The 13311-nt window shown below is 52.9% G+C and overlaps 2 protein-coding genes across 3 annotated transcripts in view; one reads left to right on the forward strand and one right to left on the reverse strand.

Moving 5' to 3' along the window:
• Positions 1–894: 894 nt before the first annotated feature.
• Positions 895–4646, forward strand: KLHL30 (kelch like family member 30). Of its 2 annotated transcripts, none has more exons than XM_010716521.3 (7): positions 895–996; positions 1440–2467; positions 2699–2785; positions 2878–3033; positions 3108–3296; positions 3466–3611; positions 3816–4646. In XM_010716521.3, the coding sequence occupies exons 2-7, from the start codon at positions 1522–1524 to the stop codon at positions 4062–4064; spliced, it is 1773 nt and encodes a 590-aa protein (XP_010714823.1). In that variant the 5' UTR covers positions 895–996; positions 1440–1521; the 3' UTR covers positions 4065–4646. The 2 variants fall into 2 exon arrangements, with proteins under 2 accessions (XP_010714823.1, XP_010714824.1); XM_010716522.3 differs by having other exon boundaries at positions 901–996; positions 1483–2467.
• Positions 4647–4952: 306 nt separating this feature from the next.
• Positions 4953–13311, reverse strand: part of ILKAP (ILK associated serine/threonine phosphatase) — an 8707-nt gene continuing 348 nt past the window's right edge. Inside the window, exons 2-12 of the mRNA XM_010716691.1 lie at positions 13269–13311; positions 13025–13081; positions 12306–12425; positions 11336–11462; positions 10234–10340; positions 9672–9765; positions 8323–8410; positions 7916–8037; positions 6901–7020; positions 5617–5698; positions 4953–5351 (exon numbers count right to left, since the gene is read on the reverse strand). Coding sequence (XP_010714993.1) covers positions 5211–5351; positions 5617–5698; positions 6901–7020; positions 7916–8037; positions 8323–8410; positions 9672–9765; positions 10234–10340; positions 11336–11462; positions 12306–12425; positions 13025–13081; positions 13269–13311 — 1101 coding nt within the window. The 3' untranslated portion in view covers positions 4953–5210. The remainder of the gene's footprint in view (positions 5352–5616; positions 5699–6900; positions 7021–7915; positions 8038–8322; positions 8411–9671; positions 9766–10233; positions 10341–11335; positions 11463–12305; positions 12426–13024; positions 13082–13268) is intronic.

Consider the following 13311-nt stretch of genomic DNA (forward strand, 5'->3'; position numbering starts at 1 on the left):
GCTGTCCCCCGAGCAGTTCGTGCGACGCGCGGACGGGACGCCGGCCGACTACGACAGCCTGACGCTGGAGCTCTTCATGCTGGGCTACTTCCGCATCCTGGAGCGGGAGCTGCCCCCCGAGGAGCGCCGCGGCCGCCACCTGCTCTGCTTCGAGGTGTTCGACCACTTGGGCCGGCACGGCTGGGACACAGCGCGCGCCTTCCACCGCGCCGTCACCGACGAGATCGCAGCCGGCCGGCGGAGCTGGGGGGACGGCTTCGAGGATATCAAGGAGCGCTTCTTCGGCACCGCCAAGGGCTCGGCCTGGAGAGTGAGGGGAGCGGGGGGCAGCCCCCCGCAGAGCGCATCCCGCTGTGGCCGCAGCAGCCAGGAAGAGATCTGCAGGTGCATCGACCGCAGCTTCGCCTTCTGGAAGGAGAAGGAGGCCGAGATCTTCAGCTTCGAGGAGTGATGCCTCACGACACCCGTGGACGCCCTCTGTGCTTCTCAAAGGGCCTCAATAAAAGCGTTTCAGTTTTGTCTCAAAAAAACCCTCGAGATATTTTGGAGTGATGGAGGACGCCCTGCTGAGTGTCCTGGCGCCGTGGAGGCCCGGCTGCTCGGTGCCGGCTGCGCTGTGTCTGCTGCCACCCGCTGCGCTCCACCTCGGGGCCGAGATACGAGCCTATATTTAACAGCCAGCCCCAGGCAGGGGAATGGGTAGCAGCGACGTGCTTGAACCGCACAGGGGTCTTTCTTGCCCCTCCTGGGCACTCGCAGCAGCACGGTGCTCTCAGTAACCTGGGGGGGTGATTTCCCCCTCTGCACCCTTGGGTGCCCCATGGTGGCAGCTCGCAGCTCTGCTCCAGCGGTGCCTTTAAGAGCACTGTCCCCGCCCCGGCTAAAAATACCCCCCCAGCTCAGCCCCCGCCACCACCCCGCGTGTCCCTCCCGAGCCCCGCCACTGCCCTCCCCGCTGCATGGGACACGGCGCGCTCTGAGCGGGGTACAGCCCAGGTAGGAGTGGGGCGGGAGTGGGGCTCAGCAGGGCCGAGGGCTGAACACCACGTGTGGGGGGGTGGGGGGATGTTTGACTCTTCCCTGTGGGAACCCACACATCCACACCCCCCCACATGGGATGCTCAGGCTGAGCTGTGCCAAGGGGGGGGGTCACCTCCACGTGCAGCACCTTGGTGTGTCAGGGTGAATGATCCAAGTTTCGGGGGCTGAATGTGACCCCGGTCCTAAAACCACCTCGTGGATCACCACAACCCCCCCCAGAAATACGTGGAAGCTCCAGGAGGGCAGCTCAGCCCTACGGCTCAGGGTGGGGAAGGCGCAGCCGCCGGACAGTGAGGGCAGGGGGGTGGCGGGGATCTTGAAATCCCTTCCTCAGCCCCAGCTGGTGCCGTACATCACACGGGCGATGCAAGGAAGGGCCCGTCATTACCACCTCCCAGCAGGGACAGCCTCGCCACGCTCAGCCCGGGCTCCTTCCCGCAGAGGGAACCTGCGGCCGCCCCAGCCACCAAACCCGGCACCATGGTGCGCAACGTGGACGACTTTGACTTCTGCCTGCCGTCGCACGCGCAGGGCGTGCTGGAGGGGCTGCAGCGGCTGCGCACCCACCCCAAGCTGTCGGACGTGACACTGCTGGCGGGCGGACGGGAGTTCCCCTGCCACCGCGGCGTGCTGGCGCTCTGCAGCCACTACTTCCACGCCATGTTCTCCGGGGACTTCGCCGAGAGCATCGCGGCACGTGTGGAGCTGAAGGAGGTGGACCCCGGCGCGCTGGAGACGCTGCTGGATTTCGCCTACACGGGGAAGGTGACCATCAACCAGGGCAACGTGGAGGGGCTGATGCGCACCTCCAGCCAGCTGCACTTCCCCACCATCCAGCAGGTGTGCAGCCGCTACCTGCGGCAGCAGATGGACGCCACCAACTGCCTGGGGATCTGTGAGTTTGGCGAGAGCCACGGCTGCTCTGAGGTGTCCTCCAAGGCCTGGTCCTTCTTGCAGGAGAACTTTGAGGCTGTTTCTCAGCAGGAGGAGTTCCTCCAGCTCTCCAAGGAGAGGTTGGCCGTCTACCTCTCCAACGAGCAGCTGCAGGTGCAGGAGGAGCAGAGCGTGGCCGAAGCCGTGCTGCGCTGGGTGCGCTACGACCCGGGGCAGAGGGCCCAGTTCCTGCCTGAGCTGCTGGAGCTCGCCCGCCTGGTCTCGCTGCCCGACCACTACCTGCAGAACCTGCTCGCCGCCGAACCCCTTGTCCGTGACTCAGCTGCCAGCCAGGCCCTGGTGGCCCGCTCCCGTGCCATGCTCGGTGCCACTGGCACTGTTCCCACACCGCCAAAGGCAGCCCCACCACAGAAACTGGAGGAGGTGCTGGTGGTGGTGGGTGGGCGCGTGCTGGAGGAGAGCGAGGACGAGGAGGGGGGGCTGGAAACGCCCGCAGCCCCCAGGAACTTCGCCTTCTACAACCCCAAAACACGTAAGTGCCCACCACGGTGTGATCATCATCTCCCAGCTCTTCCCACATGGGATGAGATGGAGAAAAGCAGCTCCCTAACCAGCTGGCACCGTAGGGACACCAGGTGAAGGAAGAATGAAATAGGGCTGGCGGAAAGGTGTCACCTTGAGCTGCTTTCCCCACCCCTGATGGTGCAGGTGGGATGTCCCTAGCCCACGCACAGGGTGACAGCGTGGCTCTGCTGCCTTGCAGGGAGGTGGATGGCTCTGCCCGACTTCCCTGACTACAACAAGTGGGGCTTCTCTCTGGTGGCGCTGAACAATGATGTCTACGTCACTGGTAGGGGCCGGGCTGGGGGTCAGCATCATCCCAGGGACTGGGGACCTCTATCTGAGCAGAAGCTGACTTTGGGTCCTGACCTGTTCCTGTAGGTGGTTCGCGGGGGTCCCGTAATGACACGTGGTCAACAACGCAGGCCTGGCGCTTCTGTCCCAAGGATGGTGTCTGGGCAGCCATCACCTCCATGCTGCGAGCACGGACCAACCACACCAGCGCCGTCCTCAACGGCGAGATCTACGTCCTTGGGGGTAAGGTGATGCTGGGGAGCAGGTGGGTGGTTGTGGCACGACACTGAGGGCTGCAGCGTGCGACTGCCCTGCAGGGACGATGGTGGAGGTGGTGGAGGTGGAGCGCTACGACCCCTACAACCAGAGCTGGGCAGCCATCAGCCCAGCCCTCAAATATGTCAGCAACTTCGCCGCCGCCGGCTGCCTGGGCAAGCTGTACCTGGTGGGCTCCTGCGCCGTCAAGTACAACGCGCTCACCCTGCAGTGCTACAACCCTGTGCGAGGTGAGCGCCCACCAAACCCCAGTGCCATCCCCAGTGGCACTCTATAGCAAACCCCTGGGCTGTGGCACTGCCTCGGATGGGCAGCGTGGGTGCCAATCTATCTCCTTCTAACCCTTCCTGAATACCCGGGGCTGCTCCCTGCCCGCCCACTGACGGCTGCCCTTTGCAGATGCATGGAGCGTGATCACGTCCCCATTCATCCCCAAGTACCTCTCGGCCCCGCGCTGCGCCACGCTGCACGGCCTCATCTACCTCATCGGGGACAACACCAAGAAGGTCCACGTCTACGACCCAGAGGCCAACATCTGGCAGAAGGTAGCGCATGCTCCAGGAGCACAGCATCTGCACAGTTATGACTTTAAGCAGAGATCACCCTCGCTTTCCCAGTGCCACCAGCATGAAACCCTTGCACGTTCCCCCAAGCACCCCATCCCCACAGCGCACTGTGTGAGCCCAAAGCATGGATGCTGCTAAATGATGGGCAGTGGGACCCCAACACTTGCCCTTCCCCTGGTGCAGGTGCAGCTCCTGCACACGCTGCATGAGAACGGCGGGATGGTGCCACTTGGAGATCGGCTCTTCGTCACCGGTGGCCACTGGAAGGGCATGGATGGGGATTACCGGGTGGAGATGGAGGTGTACGACTGTGCCAAGGACCGCTGGGTGCGGGAGGGATCGCTGCCTTGCCTCTGGCTCTTCCACAGCTCCTCCTCCATCTTCATGGACACCTCCAAGTGGACTGAGGCTTTCCCAGGGGACCAGGGGTGACAGCAGAGCCTGACAGTGCTGGCAGGCTCAACCCCAGCCAGACAGGGAGCTGCTTGGGTTCCCTCTCACCTCACATCCCACTGCCACCCCATCTCCCTAATCCTACCACAGGCACCAACACCTCAGCTTTTTTTTTAATTTAAAAAAAAACAAAAAAAAAAACAAGAATGCTTTTTTTACCCTCTGAAAGCCCAAAGCTTTTGGGGTATTTCAAAGCTGCTTGCTCTCCCACCAGCCCCCTTTCCCTGTGGCTCTGGGATCTAGAGTGCCAGAATAAGCAGGGCAAACCTCCCCAGTGCTGAAGCTGCTCAGTGTCAGCTTCCCCTTGCACAACAATGCAGCATGCACACGACCCAGCACCCCAAGGACATGGTCCCACAATGGTGACACAGCTGGCACTTTGTCAGCCTTTCCTAGCTCTGATGCCCACAGCCCCAGGTCGGGTAGAGCATGAAGCCACACTTTCTCACACTTTTTCAATACAGCCTCCAGCACTCTGCTCTTGGGATGCTGGTATTGTTTGATCAAGTTGTTCCATAGTGCTATTCTGATGTTTGACTCATTAAATGTGTGCAACAAGGAGCTCTGTGGCCTGCCTGTGTGTCGGGGTGGGGGATCCCTGTGTTGCTCAGGGCCACATACAGGGTTGGGAGCACGACCTCTGCTGCTCTCCCAGGGCCCTTTGGAACACTTCACGCTCCAGAACCAAAGGATTTCCTTCCCAGCACCAGAAGGCAGCAAACACAGCCCAAGAAGAGCTCCCACTGAGCCCCGGCTGCTTGGAGCTCCTCCTAGGCATCATATAAAGCTTGAGGAAACAAACATCAATGCTGCAGCATTTGAACAGGTGGCAGTTTGTGCACAAAGATGCCTCCTTTCACCAGCACCTCTACCAAATGGATTTATTTGGTTTGTCAGGACATCCAAGGGGGTGAGGGTTAACAGGACACAAAACTCCCCCAACAAGCTGATCCACTGTAGTAACTGCTTAGAAAACACTGCTAGCCAAGGGAACTAAAACTATTAGAAAAAAACCTTTATTTACACTGAGGAGCATGCAGCAGGGCCCTCCCCTCCACGCACACACCCACACCGACTTGTCCCATCTTTACATCAGATGGGAACCTCGCTGCTGCTCCTCATCTCTCAGTGCTCTATCCGGACCACCATGACCGTCACGTTGTCCGCCGACCCTCGCTGCACTGCCTTGTTGGCCAGTCTGTTACAGGCAGCTTCGTATCTGGCATCTGCTTCTTGCTTCCCTTCTCTCTTCTGGATGTTCTTATCCTATTGGGATAAGAGAAAGACAACACAGGTCGCTCCCAGCAAAGCACAGCAGTGCAGGCACGTGGTTATTTCTGAGCACAGGGAAGCAAACTAAATAAGGACAAGCAGCAATAGAGAGCAGCCTCTGGCAGAAGTACATTTCTGTACCACCTGCTCATTGTTCAGCTAATTAGTCTGGAGGGAGCAAGTCACATATGATTTCACAGCTCCTGCACTGACAAATGAATGCATAAGAAACCCAGCCCCCAAGACGCCCTCTCCTTACCTCCAGGCAGGACACAATGAAGTTCACAGCTTCTTCTGGAGTAAAGACTTTAAAGAGGCCGTCACATGCTATCAGGATGAACCTGGAAGTCAGACAGGTTATGAGAACGAAGCTTTGACTCCTCAGCTAAAGCCAAATCCCTCTGCACTTTTTTTTTCTTTTTTCTTTAAATGAGTATCCATGTTTCAATCACAAAAATGCAAAAAAGCTCATCTGAAGACCCCGCAGAGGCACCAGGAGGCTCCTCAGCTTCAACCACTCAGGGGGCTGAAGCAGTTCAGAGTACAAGCTAACAGTTAGATGAGCCATGTCAGACCTGCATCAGGACATCCTGGAAAGCTGATTGACACACACACTTAAGCAAGGCCATATAATATGTCCCCATGCCTTGCTGGGAAGCTGCACCATTTCTCTAGGAACAGCTCCCAGATCCTTTCATTCACATTTGCCCTGCTAAGAAGCCAAGTGCAAGGAAATAGAGCAACACAGCTTAATATTTTAAGTGCAGCCCTTTACAATGCTTTGCTCCTGGTGTAAACACAAGGGATGCAAAACCCCAGGGGAGGCGAGCTATCTATCCCTCGGCTCCCAGTGGGAAGAAAGAAACAGCTTGCTGCACACTCCATCTCCTGCACAGGAGTTTGCACTAACCAGGAGCCCCAGACACAGTCACCAAACAGAAAACTACAGCCCCTCCACCACAGCAGTGCACATCTTTGAAGGCAGTTTCAGAACCTGATGCTCAGAATGTCTCTTAAAATATTTCAGTAGATTGCTTGCTATGGAATTCTAATCCCACCAGAAGCAGGAGCATGGGGTCACCAACTTGCCTCTGACAGCATTCAGGGCTGTACCGACCTGAATGGAATTTATCATCAATCATTTGCTGGAAAATTATCTCAAATCTTCAAAAATCAGAGCTGAATGCAATGGTGTATTTGGGCACCACAGCTTCTAGGAACACCGCTTGGCCAGCACGGGGATCCAAGGATTCAAGCCTTAACCATCTGCTTGAAGACAGGTGCAAAGCTTAGAGCACAAAGAAAGGAAAGGCCTGTGTGTGTTATCGCCACAGTGAGGCTGGTTTCTCCAACAGGAGCCTTCAGTGTCTTGGCAGTGAGACAGCAGCATTGCCCCACTGCACTGGTAAGGAACAGGAGCAGAGGGACATCAGCAGCAAGAGCATCCTTTAATTCTGGGTGCCTTAGCTCTGGCAGCAGCTTGCATTGCTGCTGAGCAGAGAGCCAGGACACAGCAGCCTCCTCGTGAGCAGGCACGATTTACCTGTCATTGTGTGTGAGCTGGCAGCGTTTGATATCTGGCACGGAGATCACACCACAGCGCTTGTACTGGCCGTCCCCAATGGAGCGGGAAACCTCCAGCACTCCCAGCACTCTTCCATCCCTGCACAAGGAGAAAAAATGCCGAGTCTCCTCTGCGTACACACGTCTTGCTCTTCTCCACTAGCCATTCAGCTGCCTCGTACAAAACCAAACTCATTTCTCCAGTAAGTGCAAATCTTGTCTTTCAAGCCTTTATCCTATTCCGCATGCTTCCTAGTCTTTCACACAAACAAATGGAGAGGGGAAGGAAGAAATGAAGTCAGGAGAATTCAAGGCTGTTTTCTCTCTCTCCGCCCTAAATCAAGTCCTGCTCAGCCTAGCAAGCCAGGGAAGCAAGAGTTATGCCACAACTCCTGGAGGCAGAGGACCAAATTTACAGGCTTGTTTAAGAACGGTATCTGGCGCACTGTGTTTCAACAGAAGACCAGAACAGCAACAGGCAGTCCCTCCTGTGCTCTGCCATTCAGGACAATTAGCCCTGCACATTGGTTCAGCTGCTAGCACTTAGAGGAACAAGAAGCACAGCCATGAGGGCAGACACTGTGCCCTCTCAAATACTCTCCCTCGTGCCAGGTAAGGAGGGAGAGCCGGTGCTGCAAGTAGTAAGTGAACTCTGCTCAGTGCCACAGTGTGCAGCAAGTGCAGCTTAACAGTCAAGTCAAATTCTACAGCTCATGTTTAAGCATGTCTATGCTGATGTTATGCTGTCAGGCTTTCAGGCACGGATAAGTTCTTATCTTTGCAGCACAACGCTGTCACCATTTTAAGTCCATGGGAAACCAGCACCCATCAGCCAACTGAATAAGGCCACTGACTCCTCAGATATCTGAGGGATCATTCATAGGCAGTGAAATTACCTCTAGGCTCTCACTAGCAGGCATGCAAAGCTCCAGAAACTCTACATCCAGAGTTGAGCCAGCATTTAGGTTTGCTCACTTACCACCTTCACGACTTACCTGACATTTCCCCCCGCTTTCTGTATCCGCATACGTTCCTCATATTGGGTGGGGTTGTGCTCCTTGCTGAGGCTTAAGGCTGCATGCTTCTGGCTCTCTTCATTGTAACGACACAGAATAGCCTGTGCTGACAAAAGAACCTCGTGAGTAAACACCAAAACTGTAGCAAGAGCTTCTTGAGAGAGCTGTAAGTTTGCACTCGAGTCTTTCTATATAAATACAATATATAAAAGAAAAGCTAGCTTAAACATTGAAAGGTAACTGTGATCTCTGGCATGGAGTACAGAAAGACTACAGTATTTCCCCACAGCACTTGCCTGCAAATAATACAAACAACTCACCCTGCAGAGCTAGCAAGCTTGCAGAGGAACCAAGACGCCAACAGTGGGCATCTCTGTTCTGCTTACCCGGCTGTCGCCAAGGTTGGCGATGTAGAGAATATTGTCAACAGCCAGGACACACGTAGCTGTGGAGCCATCCTTCCACGCAGGCTTTCTGAGGAAACAACAGTGAGATTACCAAGGAGGAAAACTGTTGAGAAGTTGCTGACAGTGTCTCTGGGGACTCTCATACAGTGACATTCAGCAGCCAGCAAGCCCGCAGTAAATTACATCTGCAGACAGCTAACGAAAGAACCAAAAACAAAAACCAGAATCAGCAGGGCTGGAACTGAGTTACCATCCTTTTGCCTTTCTTTCCCTTCCTTTTCTGACCATACTCTTCCTGTCCACTTCAGTCCTCACCTTCACCTCACCAGTAACACCAATTGCTTGGTCACACTCCTGGTATTTTACTTGCTGTAGTTAAGCTTGCATCCCTGGAGCTCTAGGTAAGCTGAGATGTGGTTCTTAGATTACAGCTGCCACTTGAGTCTTTCCCATAATGAAGCCCAGCTTGAACGCCATTCTTTACTGAAATTAGGTTTGAGAGACTGATTTCTAGACATACTTTGGCCATTTTTTCCTGATTTTGAAGGTGCAGCTGAAAATATGCATGTCACCATCAATACAGCTGTTGCTATATAGGAATTCTTTGCAGTAGCTTTGTCATGTTTCTGACCAAACAGACTGCTTTGGGAGTGATGCTTTGTAACAGAATCAAGGAAACTTCTTCCTACTGTCTCTTAAGAAACAGCCAATTTTTAATTTACTTAAAATTTGCAGGATATCTCAGATGGAGCAGTCTCTCCAGCAGTGTCAGAAGTGTCACTAAGAAACAGACAAGAAGTGTAAAGGGCTGTGTTTGAAATACAATCATTTTCTTACCAATCTGTACCCTACTTACTCATAAACCACAGCTGGTGTCTCAGTCTAGCAGAGACAGAACAAGACAAGAGCGTTTACAGTCAAAACCCAGCAGAGAGATAGGCTGGCATTTTGCCCACAAAGTACCTGTGTTTTTCAGTTTTGTTTAAAAAATTAGAGCTGGGGAAAAAAAAAAAAAAAAACCCAGCAAGAGATCCTAGCTCACACAGTATGGGATGCATCACTTCAGCAACACATTAAGTCTTCAAAGAGAAGGCAAGCAGGATGCTCTGGTAGGTGCAGAGTGGATTCTTGGTTATGTTTTGGCTCCTTTCTTTGCCATTAGCAGGTATTTTAGCCCAAAAGGTCCTGGCAGGCTGCTTGCTGCAGGGTAAGACTAGAACATGCTGTAACTGAGCTCAAGCAGGCAGGCACAGCCTGGCACACAGCTGTACTTGGTATTTCACCAAGACACAGCTCAAGGCTTCCTCACAGGAAGCATTTACACTTACTGACTGGATGCCTGCTTTAAAAACTCTTCATCTGTATGTTTGAAGGTGTCCAAAAGGCATCTCTTCACGGTTTTCTCCACACTGACCACCTCACCTGCCAGAGAAAACAGCAACTAAGCTCCTGCTAAAACATATCCAACCCATCATGCAGAACAGATGGCAGCACATTGGGCAGATCCTGCACAAAGCAGCTGAGAAACATCCCAGGCTCACACTACCAAAGTCTGCCTGATAACATGTGTATAGAACTTAGGGCAAACCCCCTCTCCTCCAGTGAGGTTATTTTTTTACTTTTCCCTTTTTCATAAAGCCAAGCTTGGCAATAGAACATCTCAGGCTTGGTTAGTAGTTCAATACTGGCTGCTTGCACGTTCATTCCAAAAAAGGCTTCCAACTCCCTTCCCCAAGAGGCAGCATGGTCTCTGTGCACACAAGCCCATTTGGAATAAGGAATGGAAACTGCACAACTACACACCAACAAATCCATTCCCTTAAGCAGCAGCCACAACTTCACAGCACAAAAGGTGACAATTGTCCTACGGCCCTCACTCCTCTCTCTCACCTTTTGGAAATTTCTTGATCAGGTTGAGGTGCAGATTCTGTGCTGCAAACTTTGAGGCTCGTACTCCCCCGTGGCCATCAAAAACAGCAAAGTATGAGACACGTGTGCTGGGAGGGAACAAGAAGGGCTGTTAGCCAGAAGGCAGGACTGAATACATTTGTTCCACAACACCCTGCCCCTCCTCAGCCAGCGTAAGAAATGCTGCACTCTGAGGCACAAGCAGAGGTAACAAGTTCCAAAGCTCACACAGTCAAGGATTTTCATGGTTTACATGCATAAGCACTGAACACTTCCTTGTAACTGCCTTCTCTGCAGAAAGTGAGAAGTATAATGTAGTTTATAGACTACAACTGGGCATAAAAGCAGCTAAACACTTCACCTGTCAGGTGCTGCAACTCTGCAGCACTACGCAAACATCAGTCTGAGCAATCCTACGCTTCTTTGCATGGCCTAAGTTTGCTGCAACTGCGCTACAGACAGGAAGCTTGGATCCTTCATCAAACAAAGCTCTCAGAACATGAGTTCAGGAGCTAAACACAGCATCAGGACAACACTTGAGAGCACTCCTTTAAACATAAACATACACATATATGCACATTTATATTTTATTTCCCAAGATAATTAAGCTCTTCAGGTGAGAGAGTTCTAACATTTGTTCTCTCCTCTTCAAGCACTCTGTTGCCACAGATAAGGATTTCACACTCTGTAATAACCCCAAGGCAAGGACTGATTGCTTTTAATTAAAATCAGTGTCTCGAAACATCCCTGCTTCAATGAGGGTAATAGAAACTCAATATCCAGAGTTATCAGGCCCTCACAGTTTTGTGAGGTCAGTGACTAAATTCACTGAGTTCCACTGGAAGGTATTTATATAAAATCTAGTTCTGTGATATGCTCAGGAACAGGGTTAGGCCCAGATTTCCCAATAACAAGCCCAAAAGACACATCACGAAGCAGCCTGTAAGCAAGAGCAGCAGCTGCTTAAAGCAAAAACCATCACACACCACAGGCTTTGGTGAGGCAAGCAGGAGCTTCTTCACCTCCACACCTGGCTGCCATCCACAGCTTTATCCCCTGGCTTTGGTGGTCAGGGCTCACTTACACTTGGGAGGGCAGAGGCTGGCACTCCTCAGTGATATCATTTAAGATGACGTGTGCATCCTGCATGTCTTCTCTTTCACCTTTCCTCTCTGCCACGTAGCCCTTCAATCCAACAATGCCCACTGACCCTAAAGGAGACAAACAGACACACGCCAATCAAACTCCCTCACTGCCTCAGCTCACATCTATGGTCACTTTTCAACTTTCACAAACACGCAGCAAAGTATGGCCCATGCTTTGCAACAGCCTATTTGGCACCTTCTGCTGAGCATAGTGTATTTTGTAACATGAGGCCAGCAGCTACAAAAGCACCCTGCACTGTTTTGGGGGACAGCTGTCCACAAACAGTAATTCTGGGCATCACAGAGGGCCCTTATCAGAAGGTGAGGTGAGAATGAATGGCACAACTGAAACAAGATTAAACAAAGCGTAGCTTTAAAGAATGGGTGAGAGCAGGAAAGCAAACTCCGCTGTTTCCAGAATATGTAATTTCCTTTTCACTGAACACATCTGGTTTCCCAAACCTGAACATAACACATGGGAACTTGCACTGAAGTCAAATGTATTATATGTCAACACAAATAAGCCTCTCTCTCTCTCTCTCTCTCTCTGGCTTTCTCAGCAGCCACTCAAGAGAGATTTGTGGATCTGGCAAAAGAAACTGGTGCAGGTCAAGCCTTCCAGAGGCTTCACACCCAATTCCCCTGCTGGCAGCACAACCCCTTACTCTGCAGATGCCAAGGCACTCACACTGCCCAGCTCCTGCCACTTCAGCAGACTGGTAAGGAGGCCCATGTGAGGGAGGCAGAGTGCCAGAGAGTTTGAGGGGCTCCTTCCATACAGTCTGCTCCCCACAAGAGGTTGCAAATGCCAACAGACTGAAGAACCAAGGCTCAGCTTTAGTCTGGACGTCCTCAGCAAAATGTCAAAAGTATAAATTGAGTACATTTGTTTTCAAACTGTCTGAAAACCTTTACAAACTTTCTTTTCCACAAGTTCTTCCCTGCCATTCTTCTCTTCCTCCTCCAAGGACTTCCTCTTCTCCCCTTTTGCATGGCTCCCTGCTGAGACCTGCTCAGGAGTGCTGGAGGCTGAAAGAGAATAAAAACAGGCAGCTGAGGACTTCCAGCTTGGTTTTATTTGCAGGACTTCCGCAGTAAGTCCTCCTGCACTGAAGCACTCTCATGCTCACACAGCATTAAGTGACAGGCAGCCGACATCATTATCTAACCCAGCACACACAGATGTGGTCACCTCGAATCCTACAGCCCTCCCTCAGCCACAGCACAGCCAGGTACGGCTACAGGGCGTCTGATTCTTCCCAGGCCACAAATCATTTCCTAGCTCCTGGCCTTTATTGCAGTTGAATGTTCAGACAGTTAACATTCCAGATCAGAGCCTTGTTTGGTTTTCATTAACATTTGTTAGTGAACATGAGGAAGCACACATCGTTACTGTGAAGAAGCAAAGTGTATTCATTATGGACCTCAGAACACAGGTCACAAACTAAACTAAAGCTGTCCATTAAAAATAGCTACTGTGGCATCAGAACCTTTTCCCATTCCCATACAATACGGCCTCCTCCCAGGAGGTGGCAACCATCCGGCTGCACGCAGAGCCCTGCCTACCAACAGATCGGTTCTGAAGAGGCTGGAAAGGCAAGGCCAGCAGAGCCAACGGAGCCGCTTACCTGCATCACTGCTGCTGGCCGGTGGGAGATCATCGAAGAGCAAAGAGCTTCCTTTTCCTGGAGCACAACAGAAAGGCAAAAAGCGAGCACCTTCGTCGTGGTAGGGGAACAAAGCTCCGCACGCCCCTCAGAACGGGCACGAGTTACGCAACCAAAGGCGGCCGCATTTCAACCTCCGCTCGGAGGTCTCCGCAGCCTGGAGGCACGCCGACGCGGAACGAAGCGGGGCACAGCGGGGCTTTACCTGTGTCGGCGCTGCCGGCCGGCGGGAGGTCGTCGAAGAGCCG

This window comes from Meleagris gallopavo, chromosome 11 (assembly GCF_000146605.3).
Source record: "Meleagris gallopavo isolate NT-WF06-2002-E0010 breed Aviagen turkey brand Nicholas breeding stock chromosome 11, Turkey_5.1, whole genome shotgun sequence".
NCBI classification, from domain to species: Eukaryota; Metazoa; Chordata; class Aves; order Galliformes; family Phasianidae; genus Meleagris; species Meleagris gallopavo.

What these genes read in the sequence shown, in the direction of transcription:
- KLHL30 (XM_010716521.3), top strand. Translation starts at nt 1,522, where the DNA reads ATGGTGCGCAACGTGGACGACTTTGACTTCTGCCTGCCGTCGCACGCG. An exon ending in CAATGATGTCTACGTCACTG is followed by an intron (nt 2,786 to 2,877) that starts GTAGGGGCCGGG and finishes CTGTTCCTGTAG; the next exon opens with GTGGTTCGCGGGGGTCCCGT. An exon ending in CGAGATCTACGTCCTTGGGG is followed by an intron (nt 3,034 to 3,107) that starts GTAAGGTGATGC and finishes ACTGCCCTGCAG; the next exon opens with GGACGATGGTGGAGGTGGTG.